The sequence below is a fragment of the Notolepis coatsorum genome (genome assembly GCF_963971535.1).
Source record: "Notolepis coatsorum genome assembly, chromosome: 12".
In the NCBI taxonomy this organism is placed as follows: domain Eukaryota; kingdom Metazoa; phylum Chordata; class Actinopteri; order Aulopiformes; family Paralepididae; genus Notolepis; species Notolepis coatsorum.
The window spans coordinates 44,500,877-44,515,876 of NC_140176.1; the positions used below are offsets into that span (position 1 = coordinate 44,500,877).

The following is a 15,000-nucleotide window of genomic DNA, read 5'->3' on the forward strand; positions in this document are numbered from 1 at the left end:
CAGTTACTAGTTTGACGGAAAGCAGCCTATGGCAGAACATGCTATATCGCTAGCTGGTGTTGCACCAGGGTTACAAAGTTTCACGTTTCTTTATTAGTTGTCATACAGAAGTACAGAATACTTTTATACAAAATGCTTCTTTCTGTTACGCTCCAGAGACTGTGCTAGACAAAAAAGATAAGTATAAAAATAAAATAAGTATAGCAAGTAAAAAAAAATAGAAGTCACGTACGTAGACACAAGTGTTCAGTATGTACATATGTACAATGTTCAATGCAGAGTAGAAGTAACTGAGTTACCATACAATGTAATGTAACTTGTTTGTTTGTTTATTGTTATTTGCACTTATAAACATACATTCTGGAATAAAATAAGTAAAAGAAGAACAGTTAAAATGTGCAGGAAAGGTAAAGAAAAAAAACAAGGGCTTATAAAGCGACCTCCCCTCCTTAAACCTTATGCACAAACACACAATGCGCATATCCCTCTCTCATACACACAGATACATACAAATACAGCATTTATATAACAATTATAACGGTGGGGGGGGGGGGGGGGGGGGGGAAGACTTCACTCAAATACACATGGATACTACAGACTACAGGATCTGTAGTTCTTTTTTAAGCTTACCTTTAAATATATTTAAAGTGGAACATGTTTCTGTTAGATTTTGTATATCATTCCACATCACTGCACCTTGATAAACGAATGATAAATTTGGCAACAGAGGTCCTACAGAAAGGAATGCGTAAGTCTTATTTCTTCTTGTGAGATGTGGCATGATAAATGAGAATTAAACTCAAAAATAACTTTGAAAAAAAATTAGGCAAAGATAAAGGAAGACCAATCACTTTGTACATAAGAACCCCCTGTTTGGTACCTTGTTGACCTCATAAATTGTGAGTAGTTGCAGAGAGCCTACTCACACTGTGAAGAACATGCTATATCGCTAGCTGGTGTTGCACCAGGGCTACACAGAGGCCACTCACACTGGAAGGACCTTGCCCTGGTTCTCAGAGTTGTGTGAAAAGTGTGTCACACATGCATTTGTGTCTTAAGCAATGTCTGCTTACAATCGCCCTGTCAAAACACTGACCTACTGTCAGCTGAGAGAGGAGGACACATTTAGCTGCCCCTGCCCATGTTAGGTTTTCATACAGTACACAGAACAGGCTTCAAAGAGACTATCCTGGACCAAAGGTCACAGTGAGGACTGTCTCCCAACACACACACTCACACACACACACACACACACACACACACACACACACACACACACACACACACACAACACACACACACACACACACACACACACACACACACACACACACTCACACACACACACACACACACACACACACACAGGCATAGCGTCAAGGAATCTGAGGGGCTTTCTGAAGGAGGTGGTCCCCAGCTGACTGACCAACGCTTTGAAAAGGGGAGGCCTGACCAACCCCCCCCCCCCCCCCACACCCTCCCGAGTTGCCAAAAAATTTACTGGATTCGTAAAGTTAGTTGGTCTGGTGAGGCTTGGATGTAATGGAAGGCTGCTCATTTTTCACTGGTCAATGTTTAGAGTGTGTGGGAGTGTATTTTTGCCGGTGCCATGGTCGATCGTTTTACCTATTGGTTGTGTGTGTGTGTGTGTGTGTGTGTGTGTGTGTGTGTGTGTGTGGTGTGTGTGTGTGTGTGTGTGTGTGTGCGTGTGCGGTGTGCGTGCGTGCGTGTGTGGTGTGTGGTGTCCTGGGAGGTCTGGGCATACTGCCCCTTACATTGGATTCCCAGACGGTGAGAGTGCTGCCCTCCTTTAGACTCACCCCGGTACTCGGCACTAAAGTTTCCCCTCTTTGTGTGTGTGTGTGTGTGTTTGTGTGTGTGTGGCGCGTGTGTGTGTTTATGTGCCCCCGGTGCTGGGTCATAACCTCACCTTGGTGTTTGAACTAGGATTAGACTGGTCTTAAGTGTGAGAAGGGAGTGAAGTAGGGCAGTAAAACAGAGAAGAGCTGCGGACCAAACCCAGGGCCTTTGTAAAGACCACTCCACGCCGTTCAGACACGTCAGGATTATGACATTTCTGAGCCTATTCTTATGGGCTATTGTATCGTGTTGTTTATTCCAGTGCTCCACGTTTATCAGCCGGCTTAGGTGGAACCTGAAGCAGCTCCTTTGATCGTTTTTGTCGGCACGATTAAGAGCTGACAGTACTGTGGGGCTCGGAGATCCAGGTTTTCAATGTAACAAACCCGTGGCTATTGTGCTATGAAGCTCCACACTGATACGCACGGGCTACTGTCACGTATCACACTTAACCTGTGCTTTCAAAAGCGCTAGGGTGTGGCCAATCGCGATCCTTTTATTTCACTACAAATCAATGATGTGTTCAGTTATTAAAGAAACACGCCAGCGTTATGGGAAATGAGCTTACCGTCTTCTCCAGAGTCAAACAATGTCCTCTTGGTGCATTCGTTAGAAAGCTATCCGGCTGCAAGCTAGCCTAGCTTAGCACAAAGAAAGGAAGCAGATATGGACCACTGTCAGAATGGAGGTAGGTGAATTCCAATGGTTGAAGGCAATCACAGAGACAGAGAGTGTTTACTCTTGAACAGGGTTCGACTTTAATAGTAAGAACACAGAGTAAATTCTAAGAGAGGACAAGTGCTAATAGCACAAGTGGAAAATAAGGTAAATGGGAGCTTATTGGGAGGTCCAGGTAGTAAGAACCGTCCGCGTTCATCCCCCGAACCGCAATTAGTGAAGACCTGACAATGAACAAGCAGAAGAGAGGTATGTTACATAGACACCAAATACCAACATTCCCACACACACCCTCGTGACAAGCCAATCAGGAACCACCTCCCTAAGTGACAGCACTAATTGACAGGGAAATGACAGGTGACAAAGCCCAGTGACATATGCACAGGAATGTGGGGTGGGTCACCGACCACAGTCCGGTGTCCAAGAACGTAAACAGACCACTAGCTTAAAAACAGGTGTTTCTGGCTAGCTGGTCCGTATCCCTCTTGAAAATAGTTTAATCCTTAGAGAGATTGTGTAGTGGTTAAAGGAACATGCCCAACATTATGGGAAATATGCTTTACCGCCCTTCTCCAGAGTCAGACAAGAAGATACTAGTTTCCTCTCTGTGCGGTTCAGTTCAGGTAGAAATCTATCCGACTGCAACCTAGCCCTACCATACCGCAAGATTAATGAATATGGATCAGCTAGCCTAGCTGTTGGCCATAAACACCTGTTTTAAGCCAGGCTAGTGGTCCGTATTCGCTTCCATTAATTTTTTGCCGCTAACCTAGGCTAGATTGCAGCCGGGATGGTTTTCTACCTGAACGCACAGAGAGGAAACTGGTGTCTATCTTCTTGTCTGGCTCCGGAAGGTCCAGGGTAGGCAAACAGGAATGTTGATAATGGTTCTAGTGACTCCGGAAGGTCCAGGTGGCAAACAGGAATGTTGATAATGGTTCTAGTGACTCTACCATGTGAGCAGCTATTGCCCCATTCTCCACCTTGGAAAGTAAAAATAGGAGCTATAGACCTCCCTGTGCTTTTATGGTTCGGGTACAACACGCTGAGAAAGTACTTTTACAATAGTCATTTCTATCATTGAAGGTAATGTCATGTATTATCAGGGTATGATAAACTGATGATTATTCTTTGGGAATATGTTGATTTATTGTACAGGCATGCTGGCCAGTAATACAAGAGGTTATGGACAGAGACCAATATGTTTTATTAGGCCTTGTTCTCCTTGCTGTAAAAGCTCATCCTTACTGGTCATGCTTGTCAGTGTTTCTGGTTTTAACCGTTATCCCTGCTCTTTTCTTCTGGGTTCAAAGGCCCAATCAGTGATTCAAACGTAAACAAAGGGGTATCCCCACCACCAAAAATTATAAATGACAACGGAGACAGGTTTTCTTTCACTAGTTAATTGACTGAGCTCTTGATACAAGGACTAACACTAAACAGCAGATAAATATAATTCTAATGGCATTTGCTGTATTTATGGTTGTTTACACTTTGTGTGTGGAAACAATCAATTCCATTTGAACAGATCTATATTCAGATTTTTACCCTTCGAAAGAAAAAGCGGATTTCCCTTCTTCAAGAGAACAACCCCTACAAGAATGTTCTGGATATGTAGGTGACCCTATGGTCAAGAGGGAAAAAACTTGTGATTGGGGCTTTAACCGTATTCCACATACAAGATGAAAGGAAAATGTCCAAACATAGACACACAGAGCCCAGAGCTCCAGAGGTGGCTGAAGGGAGTTAGCTTATGGAATGCGGGCTCTCCGTCTAACCCTGATATGATTTACACTGGTCCTCTATCCATCCCCTCCACCTGACTGCTACAAGAAGGAGGCTTTAGGCCCTTCTCTCTATTCTCTCTCATACACACACACACTCTCTCTCACACACACACTCTCTCTCTCTCTCTCTCTCTCACACTCACTCACTCACTCACTCACTCACTCACTCACTCACTTCACTCTCTCTCTCTCACACACACACACACACACTCACTCTCTCTGACACACATACACACACACTCTCTCTCTCTCTCTCTCTCTCTCTCTCTCTCTCTCTCTCTCTCTCTCTCTCTCTCTCTCTCTCTCACACACACACACACTTACTCTCTCTTTCACACACACACACACACACACACACACACACACACACACACACACACACACACACACACACAACACACACACACACACACACACAAGATACAAGATACAAGATTCCTTTATTGCCACACAACCAGGTTGGTGGTATTCTTGATCGGTACAGAGTGTAATAGCTCTACAATACATGAAACTGGAACATAGATACAAATGGATTAGGGATGTCCCGATCGATTGGCCAGCGATCGGTATCGGCCGATATTCAGTATAAATATGAGATCGGTGATTGGTGATAATGCTTTATTTTCGCCGATCGTCAAAACCGATCGAAAAACATGATCCAATTCTTAGCGGAGATCTCACTGCTGACTTCTCTCTCAGACACACAGCTGCCTGCAGCGTACAGCCCCTCCTCCTCCCCAGCCCCTCCCGCACTCGTGTAAACAATGCCTCGCAGTCTGCTATAGTCTGGTGCATGCGAGGTGAGCTAACGTTGGCTACCTACCGAGCTAACGTTACTGTTTAAAGTAAATGACCCAGTGACTACATGAGGCATTGTCTAACGTTATCTAGCTGGCTAGCTACTGATAGCTGCTGATATCAACAAATGCTCCAGCAATAGTCGAGTGCATGATAAGTTACCTCCGTTGACTCGGTAGCTCACGTTAGCTCACGTTAGCTCTAAACTAAATAGTTCACTGAGGCGTTGTCTTAACGTTATCTAGCCGGCTAGCAGTAGCTACAGATAGCTCCTGATATCAATGTCTTATAACATTGATTTGATGCATATTCAGACAGTGGAGCTGTTTGCAGATAGCGAGCATTTTGACTTGTTAAGTGGTGGCGATGTCTCGCAGATAATACAACTACAAGTATGATTATATAATATATATTTTTTATAAAAAGAAGAAAAAAAATTATATATATATATATATTTTTTATACCAAAAACGATCGGTATCGGCCGATATGGCTCAAGACGATCGGTGATCGGTATCGGTGGCAAAAAAACAGATCGGGGCATCCCTAAAATGGATACATAATACAGTACAACATGACACAATAAATACATAAATACAGCACAGCACGACACGGCACAATATAAACACACGGAAGAATCTAGTCCATCAGGTCAGGAGCTTCCATCAGGTCACACACACTCACTCTCTCACACACACGCGCACACAGACACACACACACACACACACACACACACACACACACACACACACACACACACTCACTCACTCTCTCTCACACACACACACTCTGTAAATTTTCAATTAAAATGGGCTTTATCGACATGGGAAACATACGTTTACATTGCCAGTGCCTGTCTCTCTCTCTCTCTCTCTCTCTCTCTCGCACGCACGCACGCACACACACACACACACACACACACACACACACACACACACACACACACACACACACACACACACACACACACACACACACACACACACACACACACACACACACACACACACTCTGTCTCTCTCTCTCTCTATCTCTAGCTCTCTCTCTCTCACACACACACAGACACACACTCTCTCTGTCTCTCTCTCTTTCTCTCTCTCTCACACACTCTATGTGTATCTGTGTGTGTGTGTGTGTGTGTGTGTGTGTGTGTGTGTGTGTGTGTGTGTGTGTGTGTGTGTGTGTGTGTGTGTGTGTCTCTCTCTCTCCCTTGCCCTTCTCTAGTTCTCCTACCTCTCTCATTGCAAAAAAATAAATCTCCATCTAAACAAGTAATTCAATCTGGCATTAAGACATAAACTCTTATTGTTGTTAAGTCGAGAACAATAGCTTGCAGATGCGATGAGACAATGTTTAACTTGTTTCAGTGGGTTTCCCTGTTTCCACGCCATGTCACCCCAGGTGGCGTGGTTTTACAGGATGTGCCGGTAATAAAAACTTTAAGAAAGCAATTAAAGAAAAAAAGAAAATAAAGATTTGTTGAGGTTGGGGTTAGGCGTGTGGGGTCTCCAGAAAGGTTAGGGTTAAGATAAGGGTTTATAAAAATCCCGCCCCCAGGGCGAAACAACGTGGAAATAGAGTCACTGTGTCAGTACAAGGGAACATGTTTCAATACATTATTGCTGGAAACAAGAGGTCATGACCTCAACCTACTGAGAGATTATTTTAATATCGTCACTTGTTTTTCTCTCTGCCTCTCTCTCTCTCTCTCTCTCTCTCTCTGTCTCTCTCTCTGTCTCTCTCTCCTCTGTCTCTCCCTCTCTGTCTCCCTCTCTCTCTCTCTCTCTCTCTCTCTCTCTCTCTCTCTCTCTCTCTCTCTCTCTCTCTCTCTCTCTCTCTCTCTGTCTGGGTTGTGTTTGGCCTTGTCTCTCGCCCCTACAGGAAGTTGTTAGCAGGCTGATAGAAAGCAGACTGAGGTCATTAGAACTGAACACCTGCTCAGAGGGAGTTACTCTTTAACTGCTGTGCACACACACACACACACACACACACATACACACACACACACACTTGCAGGCACTGATACTAACGTGCTCACACACGCACACACACACACTGTTTGATCTGTCCTCAACCACCCCCACACTCTCCTCATTCACGGAAGAGAAGAGATGAATGGAGGGAGAGAGAGAGGAGTACAGATGAATGAGTGGAGTGGAGGAGGAGGGTTGAGTGGCCGGAGATGGGGCGAGGCAGACGGATGAAGTTGGATTTGTGTGTGTCATGCTGCGGGCAGGTCAGGCAGAGGTTTACGTGTGTGTGTGTGTGTGTGTGTGTGTGTGTGTTCCTGACTTAAAAGGATACTTCATTTTAGAGTAGAACTTGTCAGGTTTCAGCTGTCTTACGTCTGTAGAGAACGCGAAGTGGGCGGTCGCTAAGACCACGGTCAGAAACAGAGGTAGGGATGAAGAACAAGAAGGATGAAGTTTCTTCCGTGACGATCGTGACTTTTTCTGTGGCGGCTTTTCACACAAGACTTCCATCTTTTAACCCAAAGATCTGCCTGTCAACACAGAGTGATCCTCTCAGGACGCCGTAGTAACCATGTAACTCTCATATCTTTCTCATATTTCTATATTCAGAGTTAATGATATTGTTTACACTGTTTATTGTTCTCCTATTTTTATATTCAGAGTTAATTATATTGTTTACACTGTTTATTTTTTTTCATATTTTTATATTCCTACTATTACCCTGCCCATACCTGTACCCCCCACCCCCATGCTGCTATGGCACCTGAATTTCCCCAAGGGAAATATAATACTTCTGAAGCATAAACAAACTGCTGCTGTGCAGATTTCAATAGGACAGACGATTCTGAGTCAAAGGTATGTGTTTGTTTTGGCATTTGATATGTCTTTACAGATGTATTACCTTTTGAAGAATAATAGCAGATCAAGTCAATTTGTTGTAGGTTTGAGTGTTCTGTGTATCTTTGCCTTGCATGGAATGTTTGGGGAGTGGCTACCACGGTCATACCATGGTCTGGGTGAATACTCTTTTCTGATTGGCCGGACGGTGTGTGTTAAAACCGTTTATTGCACACGTAGTTCAGCTCAAGTTTAACCACTGTTCTAAATTCATCCGCTACCCAACATGTAACCATAGGAACCTTAAAGAGCACAGCTGGCAAACTGCTCGTTATCAACTGTGGCAAAGCACAGCTGACGTATCAACTTGATAAACTATTATATTGTTTACACTGTCTATTTTTTCCTTATATTTTTATATTTAGATCTAATTGTATTTACTTTATTTGTCTTTCTGTTTCTACTATTACCATGCCCATACCTGTACCTCCCCTCCCCCTCCCCCATGCTGCTATGATGCCTGCACATTTCTAAGGGGATCAATAAAGGAATATCTTATCTTGTCTTATCTTAATGACCGGGAAGGATACACACCAATGGAAAGTGCAAAACTTAGGCCTTGTCCAGACGAAAACGATTTTGATCTTTTTCGTTTTCATTTCGTTTTCATTTAAAAAAAGGTTACCGTAAAAACGAAATTGTCTCAAGAAATAAGTGCGTGCCACAAATTTACTAAATAAATGTCTTTCCTGTTTTAGACGTCGCTCTTTTATTTTGAAAACCCCCGGCCGGAAGTGTTAACTTGAGCTAACGTAACGTTAGTTTCCAAAGGAGTGGAGAGAGAGAGAGTGACCGTGGCTCAAACTACCTGTGTTGTATTAAAGTTTAAGATTGATGTTTAACTTGTCCCTGTGTCAAGTCATTTCGACTAGCAAACGTTGTCTGTATTTAACGTTACCTCAGGTACACTGTCTATTGTATTTAGTTGGTTAGCTATTTAGCTAATGTTGATAGCGTTTTGAATAGCATCAATGCTAGCTGGCTGGCTACAGCTCAACACCAGCCATGGGAATACTATTTATAAAATTATGGAGGCTTTTTAATCGTCATGGTAAGAGAGGATTTGTCATGATCAACTGAATGCGTATGCTATGGAACAATATGTGCTTGGCTACTACTTGGGTTTTCAGAAAAAGGCCAGCTATGTGACGCTAATCTCTAGCTAGTATCGTGTATTTACTGTATTGCATCACAGTAGCCTCCCGGTGTTTAATAAACACTTCTAGCCAGGACATATCTGGACATATAAGACAAGCCTGATCAAGCTCAATAGCTTCTGTAATACGAACACAACTACTCTGATGCCATTGTTGTTGTGATGTGAGAGTTTGCACACGCGGGGTAAGGGAGAGGTGAGCTATCGCGTATACTCGTATCGCTTGTAAAGACGGTGATGCAAGGGGGGCGTCTTCAGAATTGCGCACTCTGAGAGCCGGTTTCAGAAAATAGCGTCTTCAGGCTGCCAGAACGCAGTTCCGTGTGGATGAAAGGTGCATAGTATACGATCAAATACTTTGCCTGATATGACCGAAACCGGTTTCATCTGGACATGGCCTTAGAGCAGCCACACAGTGACCATGTTAACAGGTTAGAGCAGCTACACAGTGACCATGTTAACAGGTTAGAGCAGCTACACAGTGACCATGTTAACAGGTTAGAGCAGCTACACAGTGACCATGTTAACAGGTTAGAACAGCCACACAGTGACCATCATTAACAGGTAGAGCAGCCACACAGTGACCATCATTAACAGGTAGAGCAGCCACACAGTGACCATGTTAACAGGTTAGAGCAGCCACACAGTGACCATGTTAACAGGTTAGAGCAGCCACACACAGACCATGTTAACAGGCTATAGAGGAGCTACACAGTGACCATGTTAACAGGTTAGAGCAGCCACACAGTGACCATGTTAACAGGTTAGAGCAGCCACACAGTGACCATGTTAACAGGTTAGAGCAGCCACACAGTGACCATGTTAACAGGTTAGAGCAGCTACACAGTGACCATGTTAACAGGCTATAGAGCAGCTACACAGTGACCATGTTAACAGGCTATAGAGGAGCTACACAGTGACCATGTTAACAGGTTAGAGCAGCTACACAGTGACCATGTTAACAGGTTAGAGCAGCTACACAGTGACCATGTTAACAGGTTAGATCAGCTACACAGTGACCATGTTAACAGGTTAGAGCAGCTACACAGTGACCATCATTAACAGGTAGAACAGCCACACAGTGACCATCATTAACAGGTAGAACAGCCACACAGTGACCATGTTAACAGGTTAGAGCAGCCATAGAGTGACCATGTTAACAGGCTATAGAGGAGCTACACAGTGACCATGTTAACAGGTTAGAGCAGCCATAGAGCCCATGTTGCTCTGAACGAGGGGAAAAACTAAAATCACGTGACTGCTTCCTGGTTACAACTCTTCACCTTTCCAGACCGTTCATCAAGGACAGATGACATCAAACATTCTATTATTGATGTCCATAATCAGAGACAAACTCAGTGCAGAAGGACAGGGCTGGTAGTAGTACTGCTGTCTGTGTCTGGCCACCACCCGCGTGAGAGCGCGGCAGCAGCGAGGTGGCCGTCACGCACAGGGGAGCGCTGTGGACACAGAGTAAACCCCGGCTCACCTCATTACGCCCAGCTCGAGAGCGGCCGCGAGGCTAACGTACGTCAATGCGATATCCCCGGAATTTGGACAGAATAAACAACGTGCATTTTCATCACAAGCGTGTGCTTTTTATTAAGTCGTGTGCGTACTGCGTAGTACTCGTATCTCCGCGTGACTGGGGTGAACAACGTTCTAACCCCTTTGCTCTGTGTGTGTGTGTATGTGTGTGTGTCAGTTGGCCCAGCATACCCTCTCTAACGGCCTGCCTCTGGTCTTACATTCATCACTGTGGTGGAGAGCTGCTCCATAGAAAACAGGCCGTGTGTGTGTGTGTGTGTGTGTGTGTGTGTGTGTGTGTGTGTGTGTGTGTGTGTGTGTGTGTGTGTGTGTGTGTGTGTGTGTGTGTGTGTGTGTGTGTGTGTGTGTGTGTGTGTGTGTGTGTGTGTGTGTGTGTGTGTGTGTGTGTGTGTGTGTGTGTGTGTGTGTGTGTGTGTGTGTGTGTGTGTGTGTGTGTGTGTGTGTGTGTGTGTGTGTGTGTGTGTGTGTGTGTGTGTGTCTGTCTGTCTTTACACGAGTGGGTGGGTGAGTGAGTGAGTGAGTGAGTCTGTGAGTGTGTCTGTCTTGGCACATTGCACGGAGGGACTTGGCAAAGGCTGTCTGACAGGGGCACAAAGCCTCTGAGCCAAATAAGACACAGAGCACCCAGCTGGAGAGCAGGGTCTGTCCAGTGTGTGTGTGTTGTGTGTGTGTGTTTGTCAGCCAAAGAGTAGGAGTGACAGAAGTACACACACCTCGTTGACTCTGAATCAACCAGGTGACAAGACAAACACACACACACTCACTCTCTCTTCACTTTGCATCACGCCTCAGATACGGAATTCCAGTGTGGACTGTCTTTCATTTGTGATTCATGATGATGCGATTGGTTGTGTGTGTGTGTGTGTGTGTGTGTGTGTGTGTGTGTGTGTGTGTGTGTGTGTGTGTGTGTGTGTGTGTGTGTGTGTGTGTGTGTGTGTGTGTGTGTGTGTGTGTGTGTGTGTGTGTGTGTGTGTGTGTGTGTGTGTGTGTGTGTGTGTGTGTGTGTGTGTGTGTGTGTGTGTGTGTGTGTGTGTGTGTGTGTGTGTGTGTGTGTTTGACCTGTCAACATCAGTTGTGTATTTCTCGTCTGATTCGGATCAAGATATGTTGTAAGCCAAGAACATGCACTATTGATTTCTCATTGTAATCGGTCGATAAGGCAGACCAAGGTCAACAGTCAGAGAGTAAGAACCAAGGTTTCTGAGGTGACGGGAGACACAAGCTAGATCTACTCAGTCTATACTATATCATAATGAGTCTTCTGTCTCCTTGGTGTTAAATATTCATGGTTTAGATTAGATTAGTAATTAGTAGATTAGTAATCTAATAATCAATCATTCAAATGTATTGTCATCATACAGCACAATTACAGTACAACGAAAAGTGCAAATGTTACAGTAAAGTGCAATAGTAATATACAATGTACAGATGATTAAACTGGGTTTAAAAATATATAAATGAGTACTACTGAGTGTAGTGCTAATCAGATGTATGTACAGAGTTGTAGTATTAATATGTACAGTGATACAGGTATAAAGACACTAGGTAGTAAGTCATACTGACCAGCAGCGTAACTAGTAAGAGTAGGTAAGGGATATGTACAGATATATAAATAGTATCTACAGACATGTAAAAAGGAGTATACAGACAGATGTGAATATATATATATATATACAGTAAGAATAAATATGTATACACAGTATATACAGCTTTATTGTACATGCTATCATACAGAGTTATATGGGTTATATGCAGGTGTATATTAGTAGGTAAAGGATTATATGCAGGTATATTCAGACAGATATAGATATATATATGGTAAATATATAAATGTATACATATGGTACATACACATGACGTTATACAGAATTATATGGGTTATATGCAGGTGTATAAGTAGGTATATAGAAGGATTATAATGCAGGTATATTCAGAAAGATATGTATATATATATGTGGTAAATATAAATATATGAATGTGTACGGTACAATGTGTACTACTGAGTTGATTCTCTGGTCCTACGCGAGCAGCGGCTCGCACGGTGAAACGGGCGGCACTTCCCTCCTCTCTCTCCCTAACCTGGACGCCTCCTCTCTCTCCATCTCTCTCTCCCTCCTCTCTCTCCCTCCTCTCTCTCACTAACCCGGACGCCTCCTCTCTCTCCCTCCTCTCTCCCTCTCTCTCCCTCTCTCTCTCACTAACCCGGACGCCACCTCTCTCTCCCTCTCTCTCTCCCTCCTCTCTCTCCCTCCTCTCTCTCACTAACCCGGACGCCACCTCTCTCTCCCTCCTCTCTCTCCCTCCTCTCTCTCCCTCCTCTCTCTCCCTCTCTCTCTCTCTCTCTCTCTCACTAACCCGGACGCCACCTCTCTCTCCCTCTCTCTCTCCCTCCTCTCTCTCCCTCCTCTCTCTCCCTCTCTCTCTCTCTCTCTCTCTCTCTAACCTGGACGCCACCTCTCTCCCTCTCTCTCTCTCTAACCCGGACGCCACCTCTCTCTCTCCCTCCTCTCTCTCACTAACCCGGACGCCACCTCTCTCTCCCTCCTCTCTCTCTCACTAACCCGGACGCCACCTCTCTCTCCCTCCTCTCTCTCCCTCCTCTCTCTCTCACTAACCCGGACGCCACCTCTCTCTCCCTCCTCTCTCTCCCTCCTCTCTCTCCCTCTCTCTCTCACTAACCCGGACGCCTCCTCTCTCTCCCTCCTCTCTCTCTCACTAACCCGGACGCCTCCTCTCTCTCCCTCCTCTCTCTCCCTCCTCTCTCTCTCACTAACCCGGACGCCACCTCTCTCTCTCCCTCCTCTCTCTCCCTCCTCTCTCTCACTAACCCGGACGCCTCCTCTCTCTCCCTCTTCTCTCCCTCCTCTCTCTCTCTCTAACCCGGACGCCACCTCCTCTCTCTCCCTCCTCTCTCTCTCTAACCCGGACGCCACCTCCTCTCTCTCCCTCCTCTCTCTCTCTAACCCGGACGCCTCCTCTCTCTCTCCCTCCTCTCTCTCTCACTAACCCGGATGCCTCCTCTCTCTCCCTCCTCTCTCTCTCTCTAACCCGGACGCCTCCTCTCTCTCTCCCTCCTCTCTCTCTCACTAACCCGGATGCCTCCTCTCTCTCCCTCCTCTCTCTCTCACTAACCCGGACGCCTCCTCTCTCTCCCTCCTCTCTCTCTCACTAACCTGGACGCCACCTCTCTCTCCCTCATCTCTCTCTCCCTCCTCTCTCTCTCCCTCCTCTCTCTCTCACTAACCCGAACACCACCTCTCTCTCCCTCCAGTTACCGGCGGATGACGCGCTCCAACAGCGTGACCGCGGCAGTGCAGGCGGACCTGGACGACCCTGCGGACGCCCCCCAGCTGGCGCTGCGCCTCTGTGCCACCATGCCACGGCAGCATCAGCAGCATCAGCAGCAACAACAGCCGTCGCGTGACGCCGCCACATCCACCGTCAGCATCCAGGGCTCAGGGAACCACTACCACGCCTGCGCCGACGAGGACTTCGGCGAGGGGGGCTTCGACCCCTCCATCCTCCCGCCGCCGGACCCCTGGATGGACAGCATGGCCGAGCCTGAGGAGGGGGGGCAGGGGCCGGAGGCGCCGGGCCGGTCAGTGTGTCCACGGGACGGCCGCTGGTTCCTCAAGCTGCTGCAGGCGGAGCGGGAGCGCATGGAGGGCTGGTGCGGACAGATGGAGCAGGAGGGGGCAGACAACCAGCTGCCGGATGAGAGTGAGTAGAGCGGCGGGGACTGTGAGCAGCGTAGCGAGAGTGGCTGGCTGACGCTGGAGCAGGCCTGAGGCCAAGACGCTGCTTTCCCAAGGTGCGCTTACCTTGCAGCTCCTGTTGACAGAGATACAGGTCAAAAAGTATCCCTACAATCCTTCCTAAACCCTATGAAGAGACTTCAATCTGTCAGTACGGTGGTTCCCAAAGTCCTTAATGGGGGGGGGGGGGGGTCCCCAGAAAGATTAGGACTAGTTTAACTTCACTGTTGTTTCATGCACTAGAAGTAATAACTACACGTTATTATAACAACACGTTATTAGAGAATGTGTAATGAATCAATATTCCCATCGTAGGTTTCACTCTCTGGTCGCTGTCCTCACCTAGAGTATAGACAGGCGTAGCATTCTGGACTAAATTAACTAAAAACAACTCAAATGAGGGGGTCTGTCGTCCTAAGGTACCGTATCTATTTGAGGGGTTGTTGGTGTGAACAGGTTTGGGATACGTGCCGAGATGTGACACGTCGCCTCTGTTTTTCCTCTCCCTGTCTGACCGGGTACCCTTTTCTCATTCAATCCCTCCCCTCT

General features: G+C 46.1%; 1 protein-coding gene across 1 annotated transcript in view; it reads left to right on the top strand.

Moving 5' to 3' along the window:
- The window catches only part of dlgap1b (discs, large homolog-associated protein 1b), a gene marked incomplete at both ends in the record, with an annotated part of 107,387 nt that overhangs the window by 86,686 nt on the left and 5,701 nt on the right, over positions 1 to 15,000 (top strand). The window contains 1 exon segment of the mRNA XM_084325825.1: positions 13,968 to 14,416. Coding sequence (XP_084181951.1) covers positions 13,968 to 14,416 — 449 coding nt within the window.